The 26003-nt window shown below is 39.6% G+C and overlaps 1 protein-coding gene and 1 pseudogene across 3 annotated transcripts in view; one reads left to right on the top strand and one right to left on the bottom strand.

Moving 5' to 3' along the window:
• Positions 1 to 11610, top strand: part of LOC149832075 (protein PTST, chloroplastic-like) — a 40063-nt gene extending 28453 nt beyond the window's left edge. For all 3 annotated transcript variants that reach the window (XM_090014311.1, XM_090014312.1, XM_090014310.1), the window contains exons 6-9: positions 10386 to 10491; positions 10615 to 10703; positions 11116 to 11228; positions 11299 to 11610. In XM_090014311.1, the coding sequence (XP_089870437.1) occupies positions 10386 to 10491; positions 10615 to 10703; positions 11116 to 11228; positions 11299 to 11401 (411 nt within the window). In that variant the 3' untranslated portion in view covers positions 11402 to 11610. The remainder of the gene's footprint in view (positions 1 to 10385; positions 10492 to 10614; positions 10704 to 11115; positions 11229 to 11298) is intronic.
• A 5234-nt stretch (positions 11611 to 16844) lies between these two features.
• On the bottom strand, positions 16845 to 17607 carry LOC149832074 (uncharacterized; annotated as a pseudogene).
• Positions 17608 to 26003: the final 8396 nt, after the last annotated feature.

Below are 26003 nucleotides of genomic sequence, written 5' to 3'. Positions count from 1 at the left end.
AATAGACTTGCTTACCGTAACCGCAAAGAAAGAAAAAATCCTTCTTCTCTTGGTCTAGAAAGACTCGGAAATCTCCGACACGAGTGAGCAGGGAAGAGCTTTGATTGCTAATCCAATTTGCGCACGAAAACACTGTTTAAGTGCTTAACTCCTAATTGACTTACCGCCTGTACCAACTGACCGACCAAAGCACTCTTTTGCTGCTCCTGTGCTTACTACCAGAAGAAAAAAAAAGCCAACAATACCTTCCTTGCTTTACTTTACTAGTAAAGTCGAAATGAAAGTCTCTATTTCAGTCCTACGACATCTTATATTTGATGTGCCAGATCGAAGGATCAGTCCCAAAGGGCACTACTGCCCCAGGGGAGATGACCCCATGACCAGGTTGGGTAACACCTAGAGCATACACAAAAAAATCTGCACCAGTTAGCCCACCAAGCAAGGATACCCAATGTAGGTACTTGATCTTGACCGCAATATAGGTAATTGAAAATCAAGACCCTTTAATGCTACCAAATCAATTATACGCCATAGAAGGCCGAGCCTCACCAAATGAAGATCGGTCTTATCAACTTTCCATTTCGTGTTTACAATCAGAACATCAAAGAACTGCTCGATAGATACCTCAGGTGACATTGCTGTATCGTAGTACCAACAACCGTATTGTAACCAGTAAGGAACCCAACATCCTAAGGACCTGGTCCTCACGAATAAGAGACAACTATTTTGGCCACATCTCCTTTCGAAGAAGGTCAATTATGACCCCTCTAAAGTATCTGCCCAACAGTTTGGGCCAAATCCTGAATCAAGCTATAAAGCACTATTTGATGAGCCTGCTTAGTATTAGGTAGTTGGTTAGGTAAAGGCTGACCAAGCCAATGATGCTTAGCTGGTCTTTTCAGATGATCAGCCACAGTGGGACTGAGACACGACCCAGACTCCCATAGGCCATATCTCATCCTTATCGCTCCTCCTATACTTGAGTCATTTTGAAATCTCCATATCAGAATAGTCCCTCTTCCGCAAGCAGTGGAATTCAGAGACGGGGTCAGAGACTGGAGCGCGAGGGAGTGACGGGACGAAAAAACTTTGGAGGGGGGAGCCTGTCCTTTGGAGCCTTCGTAACTTGACATAATTGGATCTGAGACTCTCGTTCCTTCGGTTTAGAACGAGAATCCGGTCTTGCTGTAGGTGCTTTCAGAGGATGCTTTGCTCCCTGAATCAACATCTGAGTCAGTGTCATACTATTCATGATCAATTATTTTAACAAGAGGCATAAGATTTTTACCCTTTTTCGGGATGTACTTTTTCTCTATGGCTATCCACACTAGCATATGATGTGCTAGCGTGAATAGAGGCCAATCAGAGTACAAGCCTAATGGCTGTCTAATTACGACAAGTTTGCTGCTATCCTGTTTTATGCGAAGTAGGAGAAAAAAACTGGTTCAAAGCCAATTCAAAGCATACCCACACGACAACAAACAAAGGCCCGAACGGCGTATACGGTCTCCAAGGGAGCAAAGTGACCGATAAACAGATATTTCAGTTAGGGCGCCTAATCCAATAGAGGAGGGGACATCACCACTCATCTATTGCTAACAAAGCTATACCTAAAAAAGGGAAGAACACAAAGCTAGTCACACATTCCCTTTTTTAGGTATAGCCAACCAAACCTTAGTAAAAAGGAAGCAACAAAAGCAAGCATCGGAGCGAGCAAATCAAGCAAGCAAGGTATTCCTGTTTTATTGTCTTATTCTTTCCTGGACTAAAAGAGGGAGCAAAGCGACCAAAAAAGAAAGTTACAATTGAGGGAGCAAAGCGACTGATAGAGTGAGCGAGCAAAGCGAACGAGTGGTACATATTAAACTCAATAGGAAGCTGCCATTTCCGCACCAAAGTGAGATAGTATGGGTGACGTCCCTTACTATCTCACCAATACAGTACCTTTTAAAAAGGGTAAGCAATTCAATACCCGTTTTAAAAGAAAGCAAACCTTTGAAAAAGGGAACAAAGCCATACCTTTTTAAAGGGAAGCAATTCAATATCCCTTTAAAAAAGAGGTAGCTAATACCCCTTTTTCAATGGGTAATCCAACTTATAGAGCACTATAAGTTGACCTGTAGGAGAAATAAAAGAGATATCCAATAGAAATGGTGTTTTCTTTCTTTGCTCTAAACAACTAGTAGCTCACTAACCGCAAGGTCAAGGAACACTAACTCAATCAACATTTCTAGCTTAGACCGAGTTGTAGGACGAGGGGCTTGGGATCATTCCAAGTGATACTTTGAAACTAGCACATTAGTAGTCATTGAAGGTTGGACTGTAAAATGGTTAAATCAAAGTTGCCAGTCGAGGAAGCGGGAGCGGGAAGCGGAAGCGGTAAGTGGTAAGCGAGGCACTTCTAAAATTTTAGGAAGCGGGAAGCGCGAGACGACTTAGGAGCGAACCAGGAAGCGTCTCGGAAGCGACCTAGGAAGCATCTCAGAAGCAACCTAGGGAGCGAACCGGAAGCGACCTAAGAAGCGAAGAAGGAAGCGACATAGGATTCGAGTGAGAAGCGAATAAGAATCGAAAGGGAAGCGAAAATGTAATTATATATTTTTATTTTATCAAAAACTAAGATTTATGTCATCATCCACAAAATAAAACACATATATAGACAATAAATAATATAAGTTGTAATTATCTAACAAATGCATCATATTGCAACTCTCAAGCATTTAAAAAATTATACATCAAGAGAAAATCATAATTCACATTCTTGTTGCAACCATTTAACAAATGCATGCAAACACTAAATAATGCATTAAAAAAACAAATAAATTTGATTAAAAAGCATACCTTTTTCAACGAAAGAATCAAATGACTTGTTATTTGATGTTGTAAATCTTGTCATCTCTGCAACATAGAAAATGAGAAATCAATAAACTCAAAGATTACATAAAGATATGGTTAAATTTTTAAGCTATAAATTTCTAAATTATAAGCTACAAAGTTCTAAACTCTAAACTTAAAATTAACATAATCCACTACTTCACTTCATTATGCAAGATTCAAAATAAAAGTATACCAAAAAAAGATTACAAGATCATGACAAAAAAGTAACATAAAAGTTTTTAAGTTGGACTACTCCAACTACATCATAAAAAAAAATTAATAATTCAAGAGTTCATTGATCTGTCATCTTTCTCTTCCCCTTCAAGTCAGCAATAGATCGCGAACTTTCTACATCATCACGTGCTTTTTGTCCTCCACGACCATGTCTTCTGCTCCTTCCATCATTTCCTATAATGAATACGTTAAAAAATTAAAATGTTTAAAAACCATAATTTAAAATATAAAAAACACAATATCAACATACCTTGCCTAGGTCTCCAGCTAAAGAAACGATCAATCCGACCATGAGGAACTGATGGTCGCTCTTGTATATCTGCAGTTCTACTATCTCTGTTGGATTCATTTGTATCCTCTTCAACTTCATTTGTACGTATGATTATTGGAGGTAATGGAGCTCTTGGTTGTGCATCTTTATGTTTGGATTTGGAAATAATGTTTGATTGTTGTGCACTATCATCCAAATCTCTCCATCGCATATCCTCTAATCTCAACGTATTTTCTTCTATAATAGGAAGTTCTGGATTGATATCCCATTTTCGATTAGGCCCTTCTTTGTAGCGATTGTTGCACATTTTATAACAAGAATATAAAATATGAATGCTAATAAACAATCAATGATAGAAAAAGAGAAAAAAAAATACCAAAACAAAAGTACAACACAGTTTAATTATACTTGTCAATCAATCGAAGATTGGAATGAATATACACTAAGGTATCAGCATGATCTTCATTGAGCCTATTTCTTTTAACATTGTGAATGTAACTATAGGTGCTCCACACTCTTTCTGCAGAAAATGTGCTAATAGGTTGAGATAAAACCTTAATGGCTAATGCTCTCAACTCAAGTGTATCACCACCATAAAAACGCCACCAATTAAGCACTGACATTGTAGGATTCAGTACATCTATTCTTGCTACATTTCAGCTAAATATTCCACTTCTTGATGCAAAAGCCACAAGTTGTGACCTATAAAGTGTAGATAACTCTTCATTTCTAGAAGATATGACTTCAAACGCGAGCATTGCACCGTCTAAGATATCATTATCCTTTTCTGCAAAAAAAAAATGTTTAGTAACTATAACAAGAAAATGCAAATGAAATAATAAAATAATTAAATCATTAAACTTTAAACTTTATTAAATAGATAAAATAAAATTTTTACCAGGAGAAACTCGTTTGACCCCTCCTGCTGCTGGGATTTTGAGATACTCCGACTCGTAATATTTTGGAGTAAGCATGTGGGCTAGACTATGGAGAGGCACATTCATTCTATGCCATCTATTTGAGACAATCTTATGAATCTTTTCATATAAATCTGGTTGTCCTTTTAGATTGTCTTTGATTTCCTCTAACATGTTGTCCATGCCTTCATACACTTCACCAATTATAGGGCCTTCCTGATCACAAAATTTAATCATTTTATAGATGGGTTTTGTAATCAATAATGCTAAACGTACAGAATCCCAATATTCTTCATCAAGAACAGTTGTTTCTGTTGTAACAACCCTTTTTTTCATAGTTTCATCCGTGCATGATTGCTTCCAATCACTCCATCTATCTGAAATTACTGTGAGCCTTAAGCTCTCCCTCACATCAAGCAAGCGTTTCAAAGTAGTATAATGTGAAGCAAACCTTGTTTTTGCAATCTTTATTAATTCTAATTTTTCATTGCTTCTAAAGATTGCTAGTGCTTTTGAATGATTTGTGATATACTTCACAATTTCTTTACTCTGCAAATATGTTTCTCCCAACCAATGAAACTCATGTGCCAAATCCTTGAAGATCAAATTAAGTGTGTACACAACACAATGTGACAAAAAAATATACTTGTACGTTTGCTTTAATTCTTCACCTGCTAACTTGCAATTTGCTCTATTGTCTGTAATCACTTGCACTACATTAGAAGGCCCCATAAGTTTAAATCCCGTCTTCAAAAACTCGGCAATGTTTGCAGTTGACTGTTGCACATTAGAAAAATCGCTTGCATATAAGAACATCGAGCCAAAACAGTTTGAGGCAAGTATATTTATCAAGTGTTTGTTCTTGATATTTTGTCCAACCGTCTGAGACAATGGAAACTCCAAACTCCTCAAACTTTTCTCGAAATTCATTTAACTCCCTGTGAACACACTCTTTCTCACTGTCAAGCAACGTTGTTCGCGCTTTTTCATATGATGGGGGTTTATATCCGGGCACTATACTAAATGCAGATATCATCTCTTCCCAATATAGTGATCGAAGCACATTGAAAGATATGTCATTTGCACACAAAAATCTGATAATTTTGTGATCTACATCATCTCTTTCTATCTTTTTAAAGGTATCACGAATATCAACTGTTTTTCGGCTTCCACTAGATGATATAGTCATACTAATAGGCTTCTTCGGAGTATCAATTCTTGATCTCCTCAACTCAAATGCACTTGATGAAACCTCCACTCGACGAACTTGCCTCTTAATTTTTTTGCCAATTCTGCATTTTTTTCAACTACAGGGCAAAAGACAATCTCAACACTTTGTCCCTTTGGAGATCCCATGAGATATGCAAAAACTCGAGTATATGACCCATGATAAATATTTTTGCAGTGCCTGCACATAAAAACTTGGGTTCCACCTTGCTTTCCTTGCCCACTCTTCTTTTGTTTCAATATATGACGCCATAGCACTGTTGTTTTATGCATGCTAGGTGGTTCATCATCTTGGTCATCTTCAGAATAGTAGTCATCCAGGTCATATTCTTCTTCATCTTCCTCATCAAAACAATTTTCGTTTCTGTCCTCAAACTGATATGGACAAGCAAAAGACCTCTTCTTGCCATTCCCAACACCACTAGATGATTCATGCTCCAAATTGTACAAAGAATCGTCATCGTCATCAGAATTATCGTGATCATAGCTTGGGATGCTCATTAATGAAGCAAAGAACATGCAAATATATCTGCATCATAAAAGTATAAGAATCAGCCTAAAACACTTTAAAAAAGCTATTATTAACAGTAAATGATGGAGAGTGAAGAACACAAATCATTACTCATAATTTACCAATTACTAAAACAAATAAATAAACATCATTTAAGGAGGTGAAAGATCTATGATTCTATAATATACTATGATAAAGCAGACAAAAATTAAAAAAAAAGGAAGTTCTTTCAAAAGTTTGCATTTATGAAAAAATGCTAAAGAAAGATAACATAACAACGAAGAAAAACAAAATTCATATTGGCCGACTGTTACTAGCAATAATGATATTTATTTAAAATTTTAAACAACTAGCTGCAACATACTAGTTGCCCCACTCTTCTGATAGAGTAAATGAGCCGAGCCTGGGTGTGCCCACGCTCGGTATATCAAAGAATTCATACTTAATAGGGATGATAAGCTCAATCATGCTTGGTATACATTTTGTATAATATGTTTTTATAATATGAATTCAAGAATTTTCCTATAATATATTTTTTATATATTATAGGATACTTATAAGTATCTCTTTTGTTTTGTTTCTTTTATCATGCTTGGTTCACTTGATCAACATGTAAGTTCAGAATTCACATAAAGCAAAGTCACTTCAAGAGATCAAGGAGAGAATAGACGTCTGCAAGATCAAACACCATAATGAAACCATAAGACAACTTGTGGAGGCAGAACATGTTTTTCATTGACTTTGAAATTGAAAACAATAAATCAATAATCCATATATATCCAATAGTAAAAGAATAATAAAAGTGATCTAGTCAATCTGATCAGGAATCAGGATTCAAGCAATCGTCAAAATGACTTAAAAGTTAAAACCTACAAGAATGATAAAAAAATACTGCATTAACCCTTATTCCTAAAAAGGACGACCAAATAAACTCAGTTAAACCACAAAATGTGAAATGTTTCTCAACCAATATACTGTTCATTCATGGGACTCAAATAAGAATATAAATGATCATCATGTTGATAACACAAAAGATAAAGACCATCATGTTATTGCAACAGGAAAATGAAACAAATAGTCTCTAACAATCCCCCGTTCCCTAAATGTACTTTCTAGAGAGAATGAAGGAATCAAACCTCTACTCACGAGCTGAACCTCACACCACACATGTCAGACACCAGCCCTATATCACTCGAAAACACTTCATCAAAGCAAAATATGGGCCTCCCAGTCCAGTTAAAAAAAATAAAAAAATTTAAAAGCTTAGTCCTAGCCCAGCTTCGATTCCATATGAAATAGATTTTTATCCATTTTTGTAGCCCAACCCTGACTGCAGCAAATAGTTTGATTTGTCCATATGAAATAGATTTTTATTAATAATTGTAGCCATTTTTTATTTTATCTCAAAAAAAAAAACGGGGACGCTTCCCCCGAACCCCTATCACACCAATTTTTTTTTCTTGCTACACCCCTATTTGCCCCCCCCCCCCTCTCACATGAATCCTAGCTACGCCACTGCCGGTGGTGCTCCCTGTTGGAGCCTCCTCCCCCAACCTTCTTCCTCTTTGTGTGTCTTTGTCGAGCCACTTGCCATGCACAGGTGGTCAGACAGAGGTCCTCCTCTCCCTAGGGCTCGCAGCTGGCGAGCCCTTTGCATCTTTGTGGTCGGAGGTCACCCTACGCCCAGTGTGCCCTTGCTTCGTGTTGGGACTGGTCGAGCCCTCCAACCCAAGTTACAAACCCTTGCTTCTTGCCGTCCCCTTTTCACCAAGGACCCAACAGATCCAGATTCGAGATAGAGAGAGTGACAGAGCGTGAGAGAGAGGGGGTAAGAGAAGATAGCGTACTTGAAGGTCCTGAACATCTTCATCGTCGGAAGTCGGTGGAGGCCACCAGAATTTTTTGAGGTCGCCGGAACTCGGAGCTCGCCGAAAACTCGAGAGAGAGAGAGAGAGAGAGAGAGAGAGAGAGAGAGAGAGAGAGAGAGAGAGAGAGAGAGAGAGAGAGGAGTCGGAAGATACGCGTGAAAAAACAAAACCCTAAGCCCCTTTCGATTTTATTTTTTCACGGGTTTTGTAAAATACCCATTTTATCCTCAGTAAAAAATATATTCATGTGTAAATTTTTTTTAAGGGCAAATTTGACCTTTCCACAATAGCGTCCCCCTTTAAAGGGGTACGCGTACCCCTTTAAAGAGGTACACATCTCCCATTAAAGAGGTACGCGTCTCCCTTTATCGGGGTACGCGTCCCCCTTTAAAGGGGTACGCGTACCCCTTTAAAGAGGTACGCGCTTCCCTTTAAAGGGGGACGTGCTTCCTCAATTGAACCTACGCTTCCCCTCGTGTTTCGGAAGCGCTGCGTTTCGCGCTTCCGAAGCGCGTCTCGGGGAAGCGCGCTTCCCCTATTCTATAGGCGTTTCCGGTAACTCTGGGTTAAATCATTGTTAGCCACATATTCTAACCAGCATTCCCCCATTATCTTCTCTTGTTTAGCATTCCTAAAGAGGTGAAAAAGAGTAAGAAATTCTCTAACAAAAGTGGGTTCACATGTGGAAGGGCTGGATGGGATTGCAGAATTTCTAAGAATTAGAATCAAGCTGGGCGATTAAGGAAACTGAATTCTTGGCAATTCCTTGGTTTAGCATGGTTGCTCTAGCATTCAAATGATGAATTGGGTGCTTTAGAAGACTATCATTCAGAATAGGGACTGTAGAATATTACATTAAGATGACACTGAATTATGGAAATCAGAGCAAGAGGATTCCATGAACTGAAAAAATTGCAACCTTACAGAGGGGGAACATATAACCTAGATAATGGCAGATACCAAAGAATTTGGTTAGGCCATGTTTTGAGTTACTCTTGGAGCCCTGTTTTATCCCTTTTCCTAAAGAGGTGAAATAACTTGAACCAACATAATTAATTTGTCATCAATGATATCAATGAGAATTGACTAGGTGTTAAACAACATCACATGGGCACTTCACTTAGCATGCATGTCTTGTGCTGACATGTCATGGCACCAGACACACAATGACAACTCATGAACACAATAAAACTTGTGTCAGTTCTTTCTTTTTTTGTGATCCTGATTTTTTATTTCATATTTCTTGTTTTTTCTGTCATTTAGTATGTTGCTTCCAAATTTCAGCTTGAGCTTATTGTTTATTGTTTATAATCATAAGGATTTGGAGTGGTTCAAAAATTTACACCTGTTCGCAAGCCTTGGGTTTCTCTTGTAGGAAAAAATCTAACCCTTAATTAATCAGAAAATGCCAAACCCAAGAGAGAAAATCCGAGGAAGAAAAAAGAAGAAATTTACTAATAATTCACTTGTTTACACCAAAGTCTCACACATGTATGTAGGCATTGGGACCCTTTCTACACACTTCTAACATAATTTCAATGACTTTTGGCCTTCTTTTCCTAGGCCCTAATACAAGTTACTAACATCCATTTTAATCACTCACTATTTACTAATTAATGCATAAGACTCATCACATACCAACTTTTCACATTCCTATGCACCTCCACATGGACTCTTCACATACTAACCTTTCACATGCCCCATGGCATTCATTACTCATTAAATAAACTTGCATGCCCATGCTACCCACACATAATTATGTAAATACCAACTTTACCCCTAGAATCTCTACACAAGACAAATTGACCAAAATGCCCCAAACACATAACAAGAAGACAAAATTGACCTTTGACTAAGACCCAAGCACACACTACTATTCAACATCTCTGTGTAACTAAATGAAAAAAAAAGATGGTATTCATGCTTTGTTGCTTTAGACCTTGAATTTTGAAAAAACACACACACACACTTCAATTTTGCTAAGGTGTTGGTGGGCAACAGACTTTATTGTTTATTTTTGTTTCTCCTATAGAAATTTTGAAAAGAAACTTTTATAAGGATACTTGCCATCATCATTTTGGAGATTGAGAATTGAGGTCAATACTGATTTTTGGCAAAAACATTGAACTTATAAAAGATATCAAACACTTCATGTTTTCTGTTCATGAAATATATCCATGTGAAACAAAAGTAATCATCAATAAATAAATATAATGTCTTCTATCAAAACACAAAACACATCATAAGAACAATATCAAATACTTTATTATTCAATGTTGAAAAGGTAAAGCTTAAGTTTGATAGATTTGACGACTTGAGCATGGCTCTTTATTGGCATAGTGAGCAACCCATTTACACATCTTATATATTATTTACCATTTTTTACCACTGTTTTTGCGTGGTATCTTGGTCTGTGCTTTTGCATATTAGTCACTTTTAATCTCAAATATATACTTACTAATGTTTATCTTCTTATTCAGGCTTTAATTGGACTGGTTGAAGAGATAGCTAACTCTGGGATCATCCCTGGTTCAAGGATGATCAATGGGAGGTATATTCAATCCCATCTTCTCTCCAGGCTTGAAGGTATTATTCCACCTGATCAGTTTAGTTTGTCAATATTTTCTCTGCCAATATTTTGTCATGAAACTGTTGTAGGGATTGAAATTTTTGTATGCTTGCCCTAATAGCTGTTTTCTTTTTTCTAAGAGTTCCATGAAAAATTGAAGGAGCAAATAAAGGATGTAGAGAATGTAAAATTCAAGGATGTTTTGTTGTCCTGGTATGGCATGGCTGAGGTAAGAAAACTTATTGTCTATGTTTTGACTATTTCGGATTATGATTCTCTTGTGCAGATCAAAGTCACCAGTATCAATATCAATAAATTCTTGTTGAGACAACTTTGGAAAATTTTCACAAAATTCAGCAGAAATATGTTAAATGGGGAAAGAAAAGACTTGACTTTTGTATTAACATTAAGACTAAGATCTTTCAAGCCTAGAGAAGATGGTGATTTTATGTGAAAAGATGTTACCATTGCGGATGGATTGGTGTTGTATTTGCATTTCTTGATTATTTATTTTCTAGCTACTTTCCTTCATGTTCTGGTGATTTCTGTTCTAAGATGATCGGTCATATAAGTCCAAGATGGTTGGCCAGATGGATGTGCCATCTGAAATTGCTTTGCCTTACACTTTGCTGGTGGAACAGAGTGTGCAAGTTATGGGTTCCTTTGATGGATGGAGCCAAGGAGAAGAGATGTCACCAGAATATACCGGTGGTTTGAACAAATTTTCTGCGGACTTAAAGCTTAGGCCTGGAAGGTCTCTCTCCCTCTCTCTCTCTCTCTCCTTGTTTGATGCACCGCCTACTCTTGTTTTTTGTTGAATGCAGGTATGAGATCAAATTTATGGTGGATGGAGAGTGGCAGCTATCACCAGAATTGCCAACTATAGGTGAAGGTCTGATGGAAAACAATCTTCTGATTGTGGAATAGCCGACTTGAATTGAGCAGCTCCTGGGTACTTTTGAAGGATTGTTCTGATCTGCTTGTCAATCAGCAGGAGCTTTACATGCAATGGCCTCTTTTTATTTCTACTATCCGTAAACTTGGTTCCTGTTTTTCTCTTATTTTTAACAGGAAAGTATGTATTCATATAGATATTCAACCAAAGGCCTTACTATATAAAGATGCACGTTTAACTTAGCATGTGCGTAGTTCAGCTGAACTCATCTAGACCTAGTCTTGATACCATGTTACTTGTGAAAGTTAAGACACATTGATACCGAGAGAGAGAGAGAGAGAGAGAGAGAGAGAGAGAGAGAGAGAGAGAGAGAGAGAGTTATGCTGACACCAACCATGAAAAGAGAGCTGGTACAACTGATACTGTAAAAACGAATATAATATAGTTGCCTGTCTCCAACATTCTCATTTCACTGTTCTGCCTCCACAGGGGGCACCCACGTGGTTAAGGGGCGGGTGCGAGAGGCAGAGACATCCATACATGTGTTTAAAAGCCCACTGTGCGTGCCTCTTGTGTGTAAAGTTAAAGAAGTAGGTTCCCCAGGGGCAGGGTTCCTCAGCAGCCATCCATCACGGCAGGTCTCTAGACCCAGCGGCTGCCCGTCATAAAAAAAAGGAAAAAATCATTGTTCTATTATCCTTCAAAATTCTTTGCTTTTTGTGATGGAATTGGTATGGGTGGAATTTGTGATGGAATTGGAAAAAAAGGAAAACTCTTTGCTTTTTTGTGGTGGTCAATGTATTCAGCTGTCACCATAAGAATTGTTATGCAAACCACAATCAAAATGAAGCAAACCACATCATAAAGAGAAGAAAACAACAAAGACATGAGATTTATGTTGTTCGACACTCAGGCCTGCGTTCATGGCCAAAGGAGGAGCAAAAATTCACTAGCAAGTTGCGAGGAAATACAATGACTAGATACAAAGCTCTCAATCCCAATTAGGGATGAACATGAGCTGGGTTTGACCCGAGCTTGGGCCGGCTTGGCTCAGCTCGAGAGGAAGAAGTGACTGTTCAAGCTCGGCTCAAACTCGAGCTTGAACAGCCTATGTTTGGGCTTGGCTTGAGTCGAGCTTGAGCATGGCTCTGCTCTGCTCAAGCTGAACACATTTATAATTTTTTTTTTGAAAGTTTGTGTCAAAAGCTCTTTTTTAAAAACCATATGTGGTGGGATTTGAACCCAAGTTACTTTCCAAAGAGGGAACAGACACACCTACTACATTAACAACTTTTTTTGTATAAAAAAAAATACATATATGAACTCTATTTTTTTTATATAGCTATGTGAACCTAGTTTAATCGAGTTTAGCGAGCCTAACCGAGCTGGACTACCTGTTCAAGCTTGGCTTGTTTACGTGTACCGAGGATAAACTTTTGTTCAAGCTCGGCTCATTTAGTTTTTGAATGAGCTTGAGCCAAGCTTAAACAGGTTGAGCCTGAGCCAAGCCCAAGCTAGCTCGGCTCGTTGTGCATCCCTAATCCCAATACGCTTGAAACTCTCATACCAACTCTCAAAGGAGACAACTATATATATATATATATATATATATATATATATATATATATATATATATATATATATATATATATATATATCATGAATAGCGATGCACAACAAACCCCAGCTAGGGCTCGGTTTCAAGCTCGGCTCGGAAGGTAACTGAGCCGAGCTTGTACACTAAAGTGAGCTCGGACAAGTAAACGAGCCAAGCCTGATCAGCCGACCGAGCTCGATAAGGCTCGGCTAAGTCTGCTCCCGTAAACGGATCAGACTCGACCCGACTCGCCCCGCCCTGCCCCTTTAGCCTAAACAGCAAACCCGACTTGGGGCTTTCTCTTCTTTTTTCCTCTCCTCCCTCACCCCTCTGACGCGGCGATGCCCCTCGTCGCCCCTCCGTCAGCCCTCACCCCTCCGTCGGCCATCGCCCTACCCGCCGTTGTGTCTCTCCCTGTTCTGCCGACACCGATCTCTCCTTCGACGCCCCCTCTATCGCCAGATTCTTCCCTGTCTGCTGTCTCTCTCTGACACCCTGCTGCCGATCGCTTTGGTTCCTCCTGATTTCTTCCTTCTGCGGAAGGTTTGAGGATGGCCGCCGGAAAGGTCGATCTTCCGAGCGATCTCCTTGCTGTGAAAGTCCCTGACGACGCGTGGATTACGAAATGTGATTTAGGGTTTCTTGGAGCCGACTTTTTCGAGCGTGCTTTAAATTTTTGTTTTTTGGATTCGTTTCAGGTGATTTAGGGCGAGATTGAGCATGGTGGGGATGCTCAGGATGAGCTCAACGAACTGAGCTGATCCCGGGCTAGCTCAGTCCGTCGCTCTGGATGTGCTTAATGAACCGAGGCGAGCCCGAGCCATCTTGGTCCATTGCGCTCTGGAAGAGCTTAACGAACCAAGCCGGGCTTGCCACGAGCCGAGCCTGAACACCAGTGTTTCAGGCTATACACCAGGTTACCTGGCCGATGCCAAGCTCGGCTCGAGCTCACTCGTGTGCATCCCTAATCATGAAGGACATACCTTAGCTGGTACAAAAAAAAAAATTTTTACAAAACTAGATAGGTTCATAACGGCTTTGGAGAAGCTTGTGGTGGTCTCTGGTCTCAGGCATATCACCAAAATATTTTGGGATAGGATCATGGATAGAAACAACTCCAGAATTAAAAATGCTCACACAACAAGAATTGAGATGATGGTAGTACTGTGTGTGGAGGTAACATCTTATGGCATTCACTTGGAACGAACATATCATTCCTTGTTGGGGGCACAAGCACCATGTTTCTTGAGACTACATGTTGTCTACTTCGTCCTATCTCGATTTTGATTCTACCATTATATCCTAAGCCACACTACCAGGAGGAAGCTTGCATGAACTACATGCAGTCCTCTCCTGAAAAATCTACAAGGCCTGTTTGGGTGACCAGGTTGATGCAATTCATAGTTATCTGTTGAGCTGCAGAGATTATTGAAGAAGCATCAAGGAGGGTGAGCATCGGCCAGCCCAGGCCCATTGGGTTTTAAGTGCAGCCCGGCCCATTTATTAATAGGACTGAATTTTGACCCGGTTCTTAACAGATTCGGATTTGAAGATCAGCTCATGACCCGGCCCAATGGGTCAACGTTCAGCGGGTTGGTCCAACATGACCTAAACCCATTTGTACCTTATTTTTTTAATGAAGTTTATAGATTAATTCCTATAATACCAAAAGCAATGAATTGAATGAAAGATTAATTCACCTATCTATTTTCTATATAATCAATGCAACTAATTAGGTAAATAGTAATAATTACTAAGTTATTATGCAACCAGCTACTAAAAGTTAATTAGGTAGCTCAGGCCCATCCCGGGCCCACGGATCGGGTTTTGGCCCGATAGCTAATGGGTCATGGCCTAAAACCTTGATCCAAACCTGGCCCATGGTGGGCTGGGTTGGCTTGGCCCACCCTGGGGCCCGGCCCATTGCCCACCCTTACAATGAACTAAAGAGCTCAAGGACAACCATGAGTCTGCAACACCTGGATTTACTCTCTCAGAGAGAAAGATAAAATGAAGTGCAATCACATTCACAACAGCAGGACAACTGCTCGTATTCTATCTTTTCTGGTTGGTAGTGATGGTGATATAAAAATAAATGCCTGGAGTGGATTTCAAACATTTGTAAGGATGGTATTCATGTTATCATCCTAAGCAGAGGAAAGCTAGGTTCAACCGTTCAACGGTTCATTCTTGAGATCATGAACAGGTTATCTTTCATGGATGGCTACAAGACACGTCTGATTTAACGCTGGAATGAAGTTTCCATGATCTTCTCAGATTAGAAAAAAAAAAAAGCAAATTGGGATGTACTTATGAAAGAGCCATCGTAACAAATATCAGCAATATTTTAAATTTATTTCACCAAATGCATGAAACATGAAAATCACAATACATTCAATTTGTGTGAGTTGAATTATGACTTTTTTTTCTTCTTTTCTGAAACGCAAGCTGGGAAATAAACCGGCCCATGGAGTGCGAACTTGAGACCCCTCAGTTATGACAGTGTGACCCCACCATCCAGCTATCTCATTCGACCCATTTGAACATGATGTTATTCTGATAAATTTTAGCATTTTTTTCCATGAGATTTGCTGGGATTTTCCTGATATTTTCCTCTTAAGAAAATCTTGCAAGAATTTCCTTTTGAGAAAATCCTGAAAATGAAAATTATGACTGGACATCAAGAATAATTCCATACAGGCCTAGTTAACTAGGAAAAGGCATGCAACAACCTCACAGTTCAACTGTTCAGGGACAATTGATAGCGCAGTTAAACACAAAGTAACTGCAACTTGGCTCATGATTGTTTTGAAGTCAGCAGAGAACCAAGCAACCATGAAGCCAAAATTGACACAGAACAAGCATTTCAATAGAGGCTGCCTTCTGTAATCTTGGAGACGTGACCGGGTTGCCATAACTTGCAAGACCTTAGGGACTCCCTAGTCTTTTCTTTACCAACTCCAGGTCTGCTCCTATCGAGACTCAGCCTAACCCATGAGTTGAATGGGTGAGGAAATAATTCAACAAGCAATTCAAGTCACTCGAGTGCCTACTGAGCTCATGAATCTTAGACAAGAATGTCTTGGTTGCTTGAAAAGGACTCAACTGAAGAACTAGATATACCATTGACAAAAAAATAAAATAAAATCACACGACACTAGCTAGAAATCATTATGATCAAATGACACAGGACAGATCTCAAATGTGTAAAACCTAAAGCCCACAAGATCATCAGATTGGAAACAAAACATGCAAATAGGAGAACAGGATCACCCACAGGACCTCCAACTAAACAACAAAAATGCCAACTCAGAAAGACAAGCAAATTTCATAATTAACTTGTGTACAGGAACTGAGGTCAGTTGTTCTTCAGACAGACATGTAACTGCATACAATAAGAAATGATAACAAAGCTGATATATGCTTATCATATTCTGCTTGTAACAGTCACAGCTTATAAAAGTGAATAACAAAGGAAGCCAAGAGAAAGTCTTAGCATCTGATAGAAGTTCCACGGAAAAACCTTCAGCCATCACCACATTTACCTCATCTGTGCGAGTCTGACATAAAAATTCATCAAATCCTTGCACCACAATCAAGCATTTTATTCGAGGTAGAGGAGAAGTTATCTGGGAGTTGATACATCTGCATTTTTCATAATAATTTTACAACTATTATCACTGTATTGAAGAATCCATTTTTACTAACCAATTACAAACCCTTGAACATGGCAGACTTCTCCAGTAATGTTCAAAGGTGGTGAATGCATGAAATTCTGATACATCAGAATTTTGCATCCAAGAGGGCTCTTCAGATACAAAACCCTTGAGATAGCTTGGATTCAAAACAGCAGATAGTGAGGTCACCATCAAGCAAATTTAACGCTTGTTAAATTTTCTCCTTTTGGACTCAGCTTTCTGCCATTTCTTTCTTGGCACCAATCTACTCTTCGGCTTCAACTTTAACTCGGGAGAAAACTGGAAATTTGGGTCTCTCATCCGAGCCTGTATGTCCTTAAAGAAGTGTATGTTCAACTTCTTGGGACCTCCTTCCCTTAGTTCTGCATACTCTGGTGCTGACACAATGTTCTCAAAAGCAACAATAAGAATATCTGTCACTCATGACCTCCCATACATTGACGTAGCTTCCATCTGGTCCTTCAACTTCTTCAAGGCATTTTCAACAGCCATTTTTCTGGCTTGTTTTCCCGGAGAGAGCTCCTCTGGCTCTTGTTCTGCCTTTAACGTTTCTGAAAGCATTCTGTATTTTGGTTTTTCCTCAAACTCAAATAGTTTGTCTATATACTCATCACTGCGTTCAGTTGGATGGGCTTCTGTTGGAATGTCATCATCATCATCACACTCACTACCTGTCCACAATGTCTTCTCATCATCACTTCCAGACCACACGCTCCTCAGTCACTATCATCAGCATCAATAAGCTCTGCTTCTTTCTCTGCCTTTTTTTTTAACTTCTTGATCTCTTCATTCATACTGTCATAGCTTATATCTGTGTCGTTGTCATCATCATCATCACTTCTGTCCACAGGGAAGTCCTTTCATCTGTCCTTTTGTTTAGAGCTCTTTCATGTTCCTTATTTCCAAGTTTTCCTCTGCCAAAGAGGTCATAGGGAGTCTGCATGCGCCCACGAGCATAAAATCGTAATGCCGGGGCAATTAAGAAATCCTGAGTGCTTGGAGAAGAACACATATCAAAAGTTGAGAAGATGAAAGTTACAACATGCATATACTGAGAAACATTGGATGGGTCAGAATGACCATGGACAGCACTCTGAAGTCAACTGTGATATGCATGCAGGATGAGACATGCTGTCTATTGCCAGGAGTCATGGCCCCGATGATGGAAAATTTTGACTGGGTCAAAAAAACCATGTACAGCATACTGACATCAAGCTCTGCTATTCATGCAGAATGGTTGATATGTTGTCATTCCTACAAAAAGGTTGCCAGTAGTTTTCTAGATGGGTCATCTTTTCAGCAGGAGGATTGAGTCCGTAACAATGGGCACCCAAACAGTTGCATGCATGTGCACCATACTCTCCCATGGTAACACATGGCTGATTTTCTTTTTGTAAACCACTGAGCAATTTTAATTGTACAAAGTGATCATGTACAACATAGAAGATTAAAAGAAAAGAAAAGATATAAAAGATCTACTAGAAGACAACCAACCCAACTTCACAATTCATTGGTGTAAAAGGAAATTGTCTACAATATAAAGGTTTCTTTGCATTTGTTTGAGGGTGACTTGTGTTTTTGGTTTTGCGAGAAGATGTGAGGTTCTTCTAGAGGGTGATCTTTGGAAGACAGATGGTTATTTTGTTTTAATTCATAGCCATGATACCAAAATTGATGGACAACAAACAAAATAAAATTAGTCAACCAAAATACGAAGGAACAACCTTAATCTTCAAAAGATGAAACCCCAATCCATGCTAAGGTTAGGCATCCAATCCAAGATATTGTTTTAGGGAAAAACAACCCCTCAATTTCAATAAGAAGAACAATCTCATAATATTCCCACAAAACCAAACACCAAAAGCCTCCTTTTCCAAATTCATAGCCTCTTTATCTCATTGTAAAAGGAAATAAAAAACCCAAATGCAGAAATCTCTTTCTTTCGTATACTGTCCTGTTCTATGCAAACCTAGCTAGAACCCTAAACTTGTCTAACAGGAGATGCAAACAAATATCAGATGGTGAAAAATTAATTAAATGGCAACATGAATCTGATCTTATTGGATCTTACGAGTTTGGATTTGGATCCATGCTGCATAACGAATCAACTGTAAGGTTCAAAACTATTCAAATGAAATTCAGGAATAACTTATGTCTCATGATTACCACAGAGATATGGAACAACCATGTTCATCTTAGAAATACTTACATTACTTACAACAAAAACCAAAACCATATGATTCGAGCAATGATTATGCACTTTTTTTACTCATAAAGATTCAAAAAAAGGTATCTAAAACTCAACCAAATCCATGATAGCATCTCTTTGATCTTAATTAATAGTAAAGAAACAATTCTCAGAATTCCAACATACCCCCACCAGTACTTCCTCCATTCAACCCTCTCCCCAGTAGATTATTTAAAGAAGGCTGGGCTTCCAACCTAAAGTTGAATATTCATATAAATACATACTGTAAAATACATCCTATATGAGTATTCTCATTAGGACTAAACATTAAGAACAAGAGAAATGTATAGGAAAAGAGATGGAACTTCCAGCATAAACAGTTATAAGCTGACTCGCTGCTGAAAATTTGCAAGTTGCCACGTGATCTGGGAACGTGCACCAATCTTATTAAAAAGAACTGCCCATCTACAAGAAGAACGATAAGCCATCCTTTCTACTTCAACCTTTCACTTCTGGTGAGAAATTGCCCGTAAAATTATGCAACTGTCCTGATTTTTCAAGAAAATCACCAATATTTCCTTCATGCTGGACATTTTATCTTTCTTTCTCTGCATGATAATAATATTAAGAATCTGAAACAATTGGGATATAAAAGGTAAAGACTATGGAACCAAATAATCGTATAGCCACCACTAGATCAGGTTTTCACTACCTAACTTCATTACTCTTATGGAACTTCCACAAATGCATTTTTGTGGGTTTTTATAACCTCTAGTTCTCAGTTTTGAAAATGTGTCGTGTTTGGATATACCACAAAATCTTGAAAAGATATCCAAGTTTAAGTTGTGAGCATGTTAGTCATATAATATAATAAGACATTGAAGAGCATATATGCAAAAATGTACCTTCTAATTATGCTTGCAAATTCATATTGCAACCATATAAGAACCAATTAATAGAATTATAGGACTTTAGCAAATGTGAGTAAAGTCTTTGCCTATACAATCTATTGAATCTGCTTTATTTCAATTCTCAAAAAGTAGGCATTTCTCCCCATATTTTGAAAACTAAAACTGAAATTACATCCTACTTTATACATTCAGATACTCAACTCCAAAAAGCTTGTTCAGAATGAAGTTAATATTCATGGAAACCTAGGGTACGTTATTTGGAATCCAAATCACATCATTTAAACAATATCCAAAAACAACCAAACATTAAACTTTTTTTTGGCAAAGAATCTAAAAAACAAGCATCATAAAAATTAAGTTAGTACATAACTCCAAAAGTGAGATTTAAAAAGTGAATTTCATTTGTGTGATATTCACTTTTTCATGAGGTCTCATGAATTTTGAAATCTTATGAGATTTTGAAAGTAATTTTTTTTTAAACAGTATTTTCACTTTTCAAAAACACAATCAACTGGTCACCTTAAAAAGGTCAAAATGGATGGAAAACGAAATCAGGCCAATCCATGAGAGGCTATCACCTTCAGGCATTTCAACAAACAGTTAACATGCAACTTCCATTTCCTCAAGAGTCCCACACAGGAAAATTCGCAAAATTCAAATAAATGTCTCCCGTGTTGTCCATCTTACTCCATCTATCAAAATTCCATCAAGAGTGGAGGCAATGAATACAACATTTCGTCTAATCATTTTATCAATCTGTTTCTCTCCCAAATAAGCAAATGGATTTGATAGTTGCATTGTGACAACTCCAAGTACCATGGGTAGATCAGTCTACCAACTAAAATTAATCAATTTAGCCAAATTTTTACGAGCACCATTAGCAAAGCTCAATGAGAGAGAGAGAGAGAGAGAGAGAGAGAGAGAGCCGAAAGTAATTCAACATTACCACTCATGAAGATCAACAAAATGTTGAACCCATGAACTGAACAAGAACAAAAGCCAAAACAAATAAAGAAAGCACAAGAGAAAAGAACATTAGACAGATAAAATGGGCTCACGCCATAGCCGCGTGCCCAGATTGTGACAAAGGATAGGTAGCATCAGCAGGAGGGAGTGGAAGATCACTAAGATGCATACGCAAGATCGCATAAACATCTACCAAAATTTTATGCACCAGGTTTTGAATGTTAACTCGAATATGACGAAAATGAGCATCGTTACGCGCCATCCAAACAAACCACCAAGAGGTAAGCAACCACGTCCGCCAGATGAACCTCCACCTCTTGCTGCGCCTAATACAAACCGGCCCCAATATCAGATCTAGCGCAAATGACTCCTCCTTAACAAATACTTCCGGATGCCTCCAGGTTCTACTAAAGATTTCCATAAATATTGGGCAAGACCAGAACAAGTGAAACGTAGATTCTTCTGCAGCTTGACAAAGCACGCACCAACTCGGTAGTTGAATGCCCCACTTCTTTAAATTACTGTGGGTCTGGATTCTATCGTGCAAAATTAACCAAGCCAGGACTCGCGAAGGGGGGGAAGGACCCTTCGCCCAAAGCACATCCTCGGGCAACCAATCAGCCCCTGGCGGTAGCAACGATCTATAGACTTTCTTGGTGAGAAACTCTCCGCTTGGAGCCAACGCCCACTGCAACCACTGACCAAAATTTTCGGAGACCTCAAAATGGTCTCTAAAGCAGGCTAAAGCCCTCAACCACGATTTACGCAAGTGCGAGAGCGCCAAACCTCGGGTTCCCAGACGAACCGGAATAAGAGTTGGATCCCCATATTTAGCAAGAAGAAAACTAGCACAAGGGTTATCCGGTTGGTGAGCCAACCAACATTGCTTGGCGACAAGAACAATGCTTCGCAGTCTGGGCACCGGGATGCCTAAACCACCCATACGCCGAGGTAGAACCACCGAACGCCAACCAATCAAGTGACGCTTACCTGTGAGTTTACACCCAGACCAAAGAAAGTCTGCCAGCAAGCGCGTCAGCTGCTTCTCTACTCTCACAGGCATCACAAACAGAGACATGAAAAATTCTGGAATAGTTGAAAGAACATGTCTGACTAAGGTTAGACGTCCAGCGCTAGAGAGATAAGACGACTGCCACGAAAGCAATTTGCGCTTCACTTTTTGAAGCGTCGGAGCCCAAGCCGCAGAAGATAGAGGCTTCACTTGTAACGGCAAGCCAAGGTACATAATAGGCAAGTTAGAAGTAGTGCAATTAAAAATTCTCTTTCCAGCTGCAAGCATATTGGCATTAACATTGAACATGGTAATAGAGCATTTGGTCTCATTTAGAGAAAGCCCAGACATGGAGAGAAAGAACTGAATGATAAGCTTGAACCTGAGCATCTGTTGAACATTTGCACGACCAAAAATGATCATATCATCAGCATAAGTAAGAATATGACCCGGGAAGTCGGAAACCTGCAAAGGATCAATGAAACCCGATATAACAGCCCGCTTAAGCAAGACCACAAGACCCTCAGCAACTGCATTGAACAACAAAGGTGATAGGGGGCACCCTTGCCGCAAACCCCGCCCTAGCTTGAACCGGTCTCCTCTAATACCATTGATATTTAACATGGCCTGGGCATTTGAGACCAACTCTCTCACCCAACCAGAAAAACGACGACCAATACCGAAATTTGCTAACATTTGAAATAAGAATGGCCAATGCACAGAGTCAAAAGCTTTATGAAAGTCTAATTTAAGGACAAAGTAAGGTTGACCGCTATGCTGCAAGGAATGGACCACCTCGGACGCCATGATGAACGAGTGCTGGACCCTCTTATTACGGATAAAGGCGAACTGAGAGTCTGAAAAAATCTGGTTAGCCACCGATTTCAACCTATTCGCCAAAACTTTGGCAAACATCTGATAGAGAGCACTCATAACTGAGATAGGTCGGAATCGAGAAATATCATTGGCCTCATCATCTTTCGGAATGAGCGAAATAATAGCAACATGCAAATGATAAGGCAGTCTGGAGTTACGATGAAACTCATCGAACATACTCACCACGTCTGATTTAACACAGTCCCAAAAGATTCTAAAAAAGTCGACATGAAACCCGTCAATGTCAGGCGCTTTCCAACCCGACAGATCCTTAATGGCCGAAAAAATCTCATCTTCAGAGAACCTTCTTTGCATATATCTGGCTTGCTCAAGCTGAATTGAGCCAACTAGGAAATTACCAAAGACACCCTCCGCAGTTAACGAAGCAGAATATAAGTCCTTAAAGTATAGCGAGACTGCCGGATTAACGTGCTGATTGAGATAAGAAACACCCTCAATGGAGATAGAAGGAACAACCTTCCTCCTATGACGATGGGAAGCATATGAGTGAAAAAATTTAGTGTTGCCATCACCAGCCGCAAGCCATTTCACCCTAGACCTTTGCTTCCAACGAATTTCCTCTTTGATCCTCCAGTTTTTCAAGAGCATGGTTAATTCTAAGGACCTGGCCTGAAGATTGAGAAGTTGCAAATCAGAAAGAGAGTCAGGAGAAGACATAGACTGATACAACTGAGAAATCTCTTGATCCCATGCGGCTATTTGCTGAAATATCTCCACCTTACGACTATGAAGCCAAGCTTTGATATCCTTAGCTAGACGAGAAAGCTTATTTTGAACACGTAGCGCGGCCCAATGCACATCAACAGTTTTGTTCCAAGAATTAGTAATAACCGTGAGAAAATCTGGCTCCTGAAGCCACCATTCTTCAAACGCAAAGCTCCTAGTGGGTTGAAAGCCATCTCCCCAATGAGTGATGATCTGCCCATGATCCGAGATAGAGGGAGCAAACAACACACACTTAACGTCGGGAATGAGGTCCAAAAAATTAGGTGTGACAAAGACCCTATCAAGGACCCTACAGCACGGACGAGACCGCATATTCGACCAAGAGAAGCGCTCCCCGGTTAAAGGAATAGGGTAGAGAGAATGACAGTGAACAAAGTCTTGGAAACCTCGCATAGAGGGATTGGGAATTACGAGGTTATTAGAGTCATGGATAGATAACAAACAATTGAAATCCCCCATAAGAAGGTGACAATCCGCGCTGGAAACGACAACCCTATCCAAATCATCCCAAAAAGCGGGCCTCATGGCGGCGAGATTAGGACCATAAACAACAGAAACCACTACTCTAGATGGTGATTGTGTATTCACCATCCAATCCAACAGGGAGAGAAATAAAAGAGAAACATAAGAGCAAAACAGCCACAATCTAGATGGTGATTGTGCATAGTTCAGAGTACAAGCAGATCAACCCCTCCCTCCTACTATGTAATTTAAGAGCCAGATACACATCATACATGACCCGTTGGCGAAGCCTTCCGAAATTGAATTTGATGCCCCTGAAGAAGATGTCGTTTCTTTCCGTCCAGATCACCCACCATGTTGAAAGCAACCAAACCCGCCACAATAATCTCCATTTTTTTGTGTCGTACAATCATGAGACCAAGTAAGAGGTCCCGAATAATGGAACACGGACGAGTTTGAACAGGCGGTGTACCCCAAGTTTGAAAAAATAAGTCTAGAACGATCGAGCTAGGTGAGTCGTGTCCTCTACTGCCTTCTCGCAATGAATCCCCCATTTCCTGACATTAATTTGGGTTTGAACATGATCCAGAGCCACAAGCCACGCCAAAGCTTTTGCCCTTGGGGCGGGCCCCTTACCCCACATACAATCACTGAGAAACTAGTCCATCCCGAATGACAACAAGAAATGGTAAACTTGCTTAATGGAGAACCTATTTTTGCTCGCCATGGCCCAGTGAAGCCACGACTGACCATGGACAGGCCTAAGATCTCTGTCACTGAAGGACCAAAGTGTCTTCCGTCACTCCAGCCAGAGGGACGAATGACACACTGAACTGGGTGTCGAAAGAAGGGAGTCAGGTAGACTACCATATTTTTGCCTAACAAACGTAGCCCAAGGAGATTAAGATGTGGAAGCTTCCCAAGCCCACTTCAAGACTAAAACGATGCTCCGCTTTCTCAGAGCTGAAATCTCCAAGCCGCCTCGCTGCCTCGGAAGAACGATCTGTTGCCAAGAAACAAGCAGATACTTTTTGTGCGACACATTCCCAGACCAAAGGAAATGCGAAAGCAAACAGTTAATCGTCAATTCTACTGTCATTGATATAATGGACATGCTCATTCTAAACTCTGGTAATCGGGCCAAAACATGGCGAATGAGCATCAATCGTCCATCAAAAGATAAATATCGGGCCTTCTAAGCCTGCAATCTCCCTTGCATCCGCTCTATAGTAGACATCAAAGAAGAAGTTTCCGCTGGATGCAGAGAGTGCAATGATAGACCCAAGAAATTGACAGAAAGGTCAGATATTGGGCAGTTGAAGATCCTTGCAGCAGCCGATTGAAGACGAGGGTCAACATTGAGAATTACTAGAGCACACTTACTCTCGTTCAGGCGAACGCCTAAAATTGCAGCAAAGACTTTAATAATGAAGCACAACCTGAACATTTGATTAACATTCACATGTCTAAATATTAAAGTATCATCTGCATATTGAATTGTGTGACCAACAAAACCAGGAATGCCCAAGGATTCCAAGAAGCCTCTTTGTTCTGCCCTTTTCATGAGAATAGGTAAACCATTTGCCGCGATATTAAAAAAGATAGGTGCTAGGGGACAACCCTATCGTACACCTCTAGCCAATTTGAATTCTTTCCCTCCCATTTCGTTGATGCAAACTAACGATACAGATTTTGTGACCAACTCCTTAACCCATGCTATAAATCGGCTACCAAACCCTATGTTTGTTAGAGATTCAATCAAAAAAATCTCATGCGAGACTATCATAAGCCTTGTGAAAATCTAATTTTAGCATGAAGTGTGGTGATCCAGTCGACTGTAAAGAGTGAAAAAGCTCAGTTGCACAAATAAAAGACCCTTGCAAACTTCGACTTGAAATAAAAGCACCCTGGTTCGGAGAGACAAGTTGATCAATGACAATGTGCAACTGATTAGCCAACACCTTAGATATAATGCGATACAAAGCACCCATCACCGAAATCGGCCTGAAGTTGGATATGTCTGACGCCCCTTGCCTCTTAGGAATCAAAGAGATGACTGTCACATGATATGGTTTAGGCAGCCTCACATTACGATAGAATTCATCGAACAAGTGGGGTATGTCAGTTTTAACACTTGACCAAAATGCTTTGAAGAAGTCGACGTGAAAACCATCAAG

This window comes from Nuphar pumila, chromosome 7, assembly GCF_984573655.1.
Source record: "Nuphar pumila chromosome 7, dmNupPumi1.hap1.1, whole genome shotgun sequence".
NCBI classification, from domain to species: domain Eukaryota; kingdom Viridiplantae; phylum Streptophyta; class Magnoliopsida; order Nymphaeales; family Nymphaeaceae; genus Nuphar; species Nuphar pumila.
This window is presented reverse-complemented; position numbering and strand designations above follow the sequence as displayed.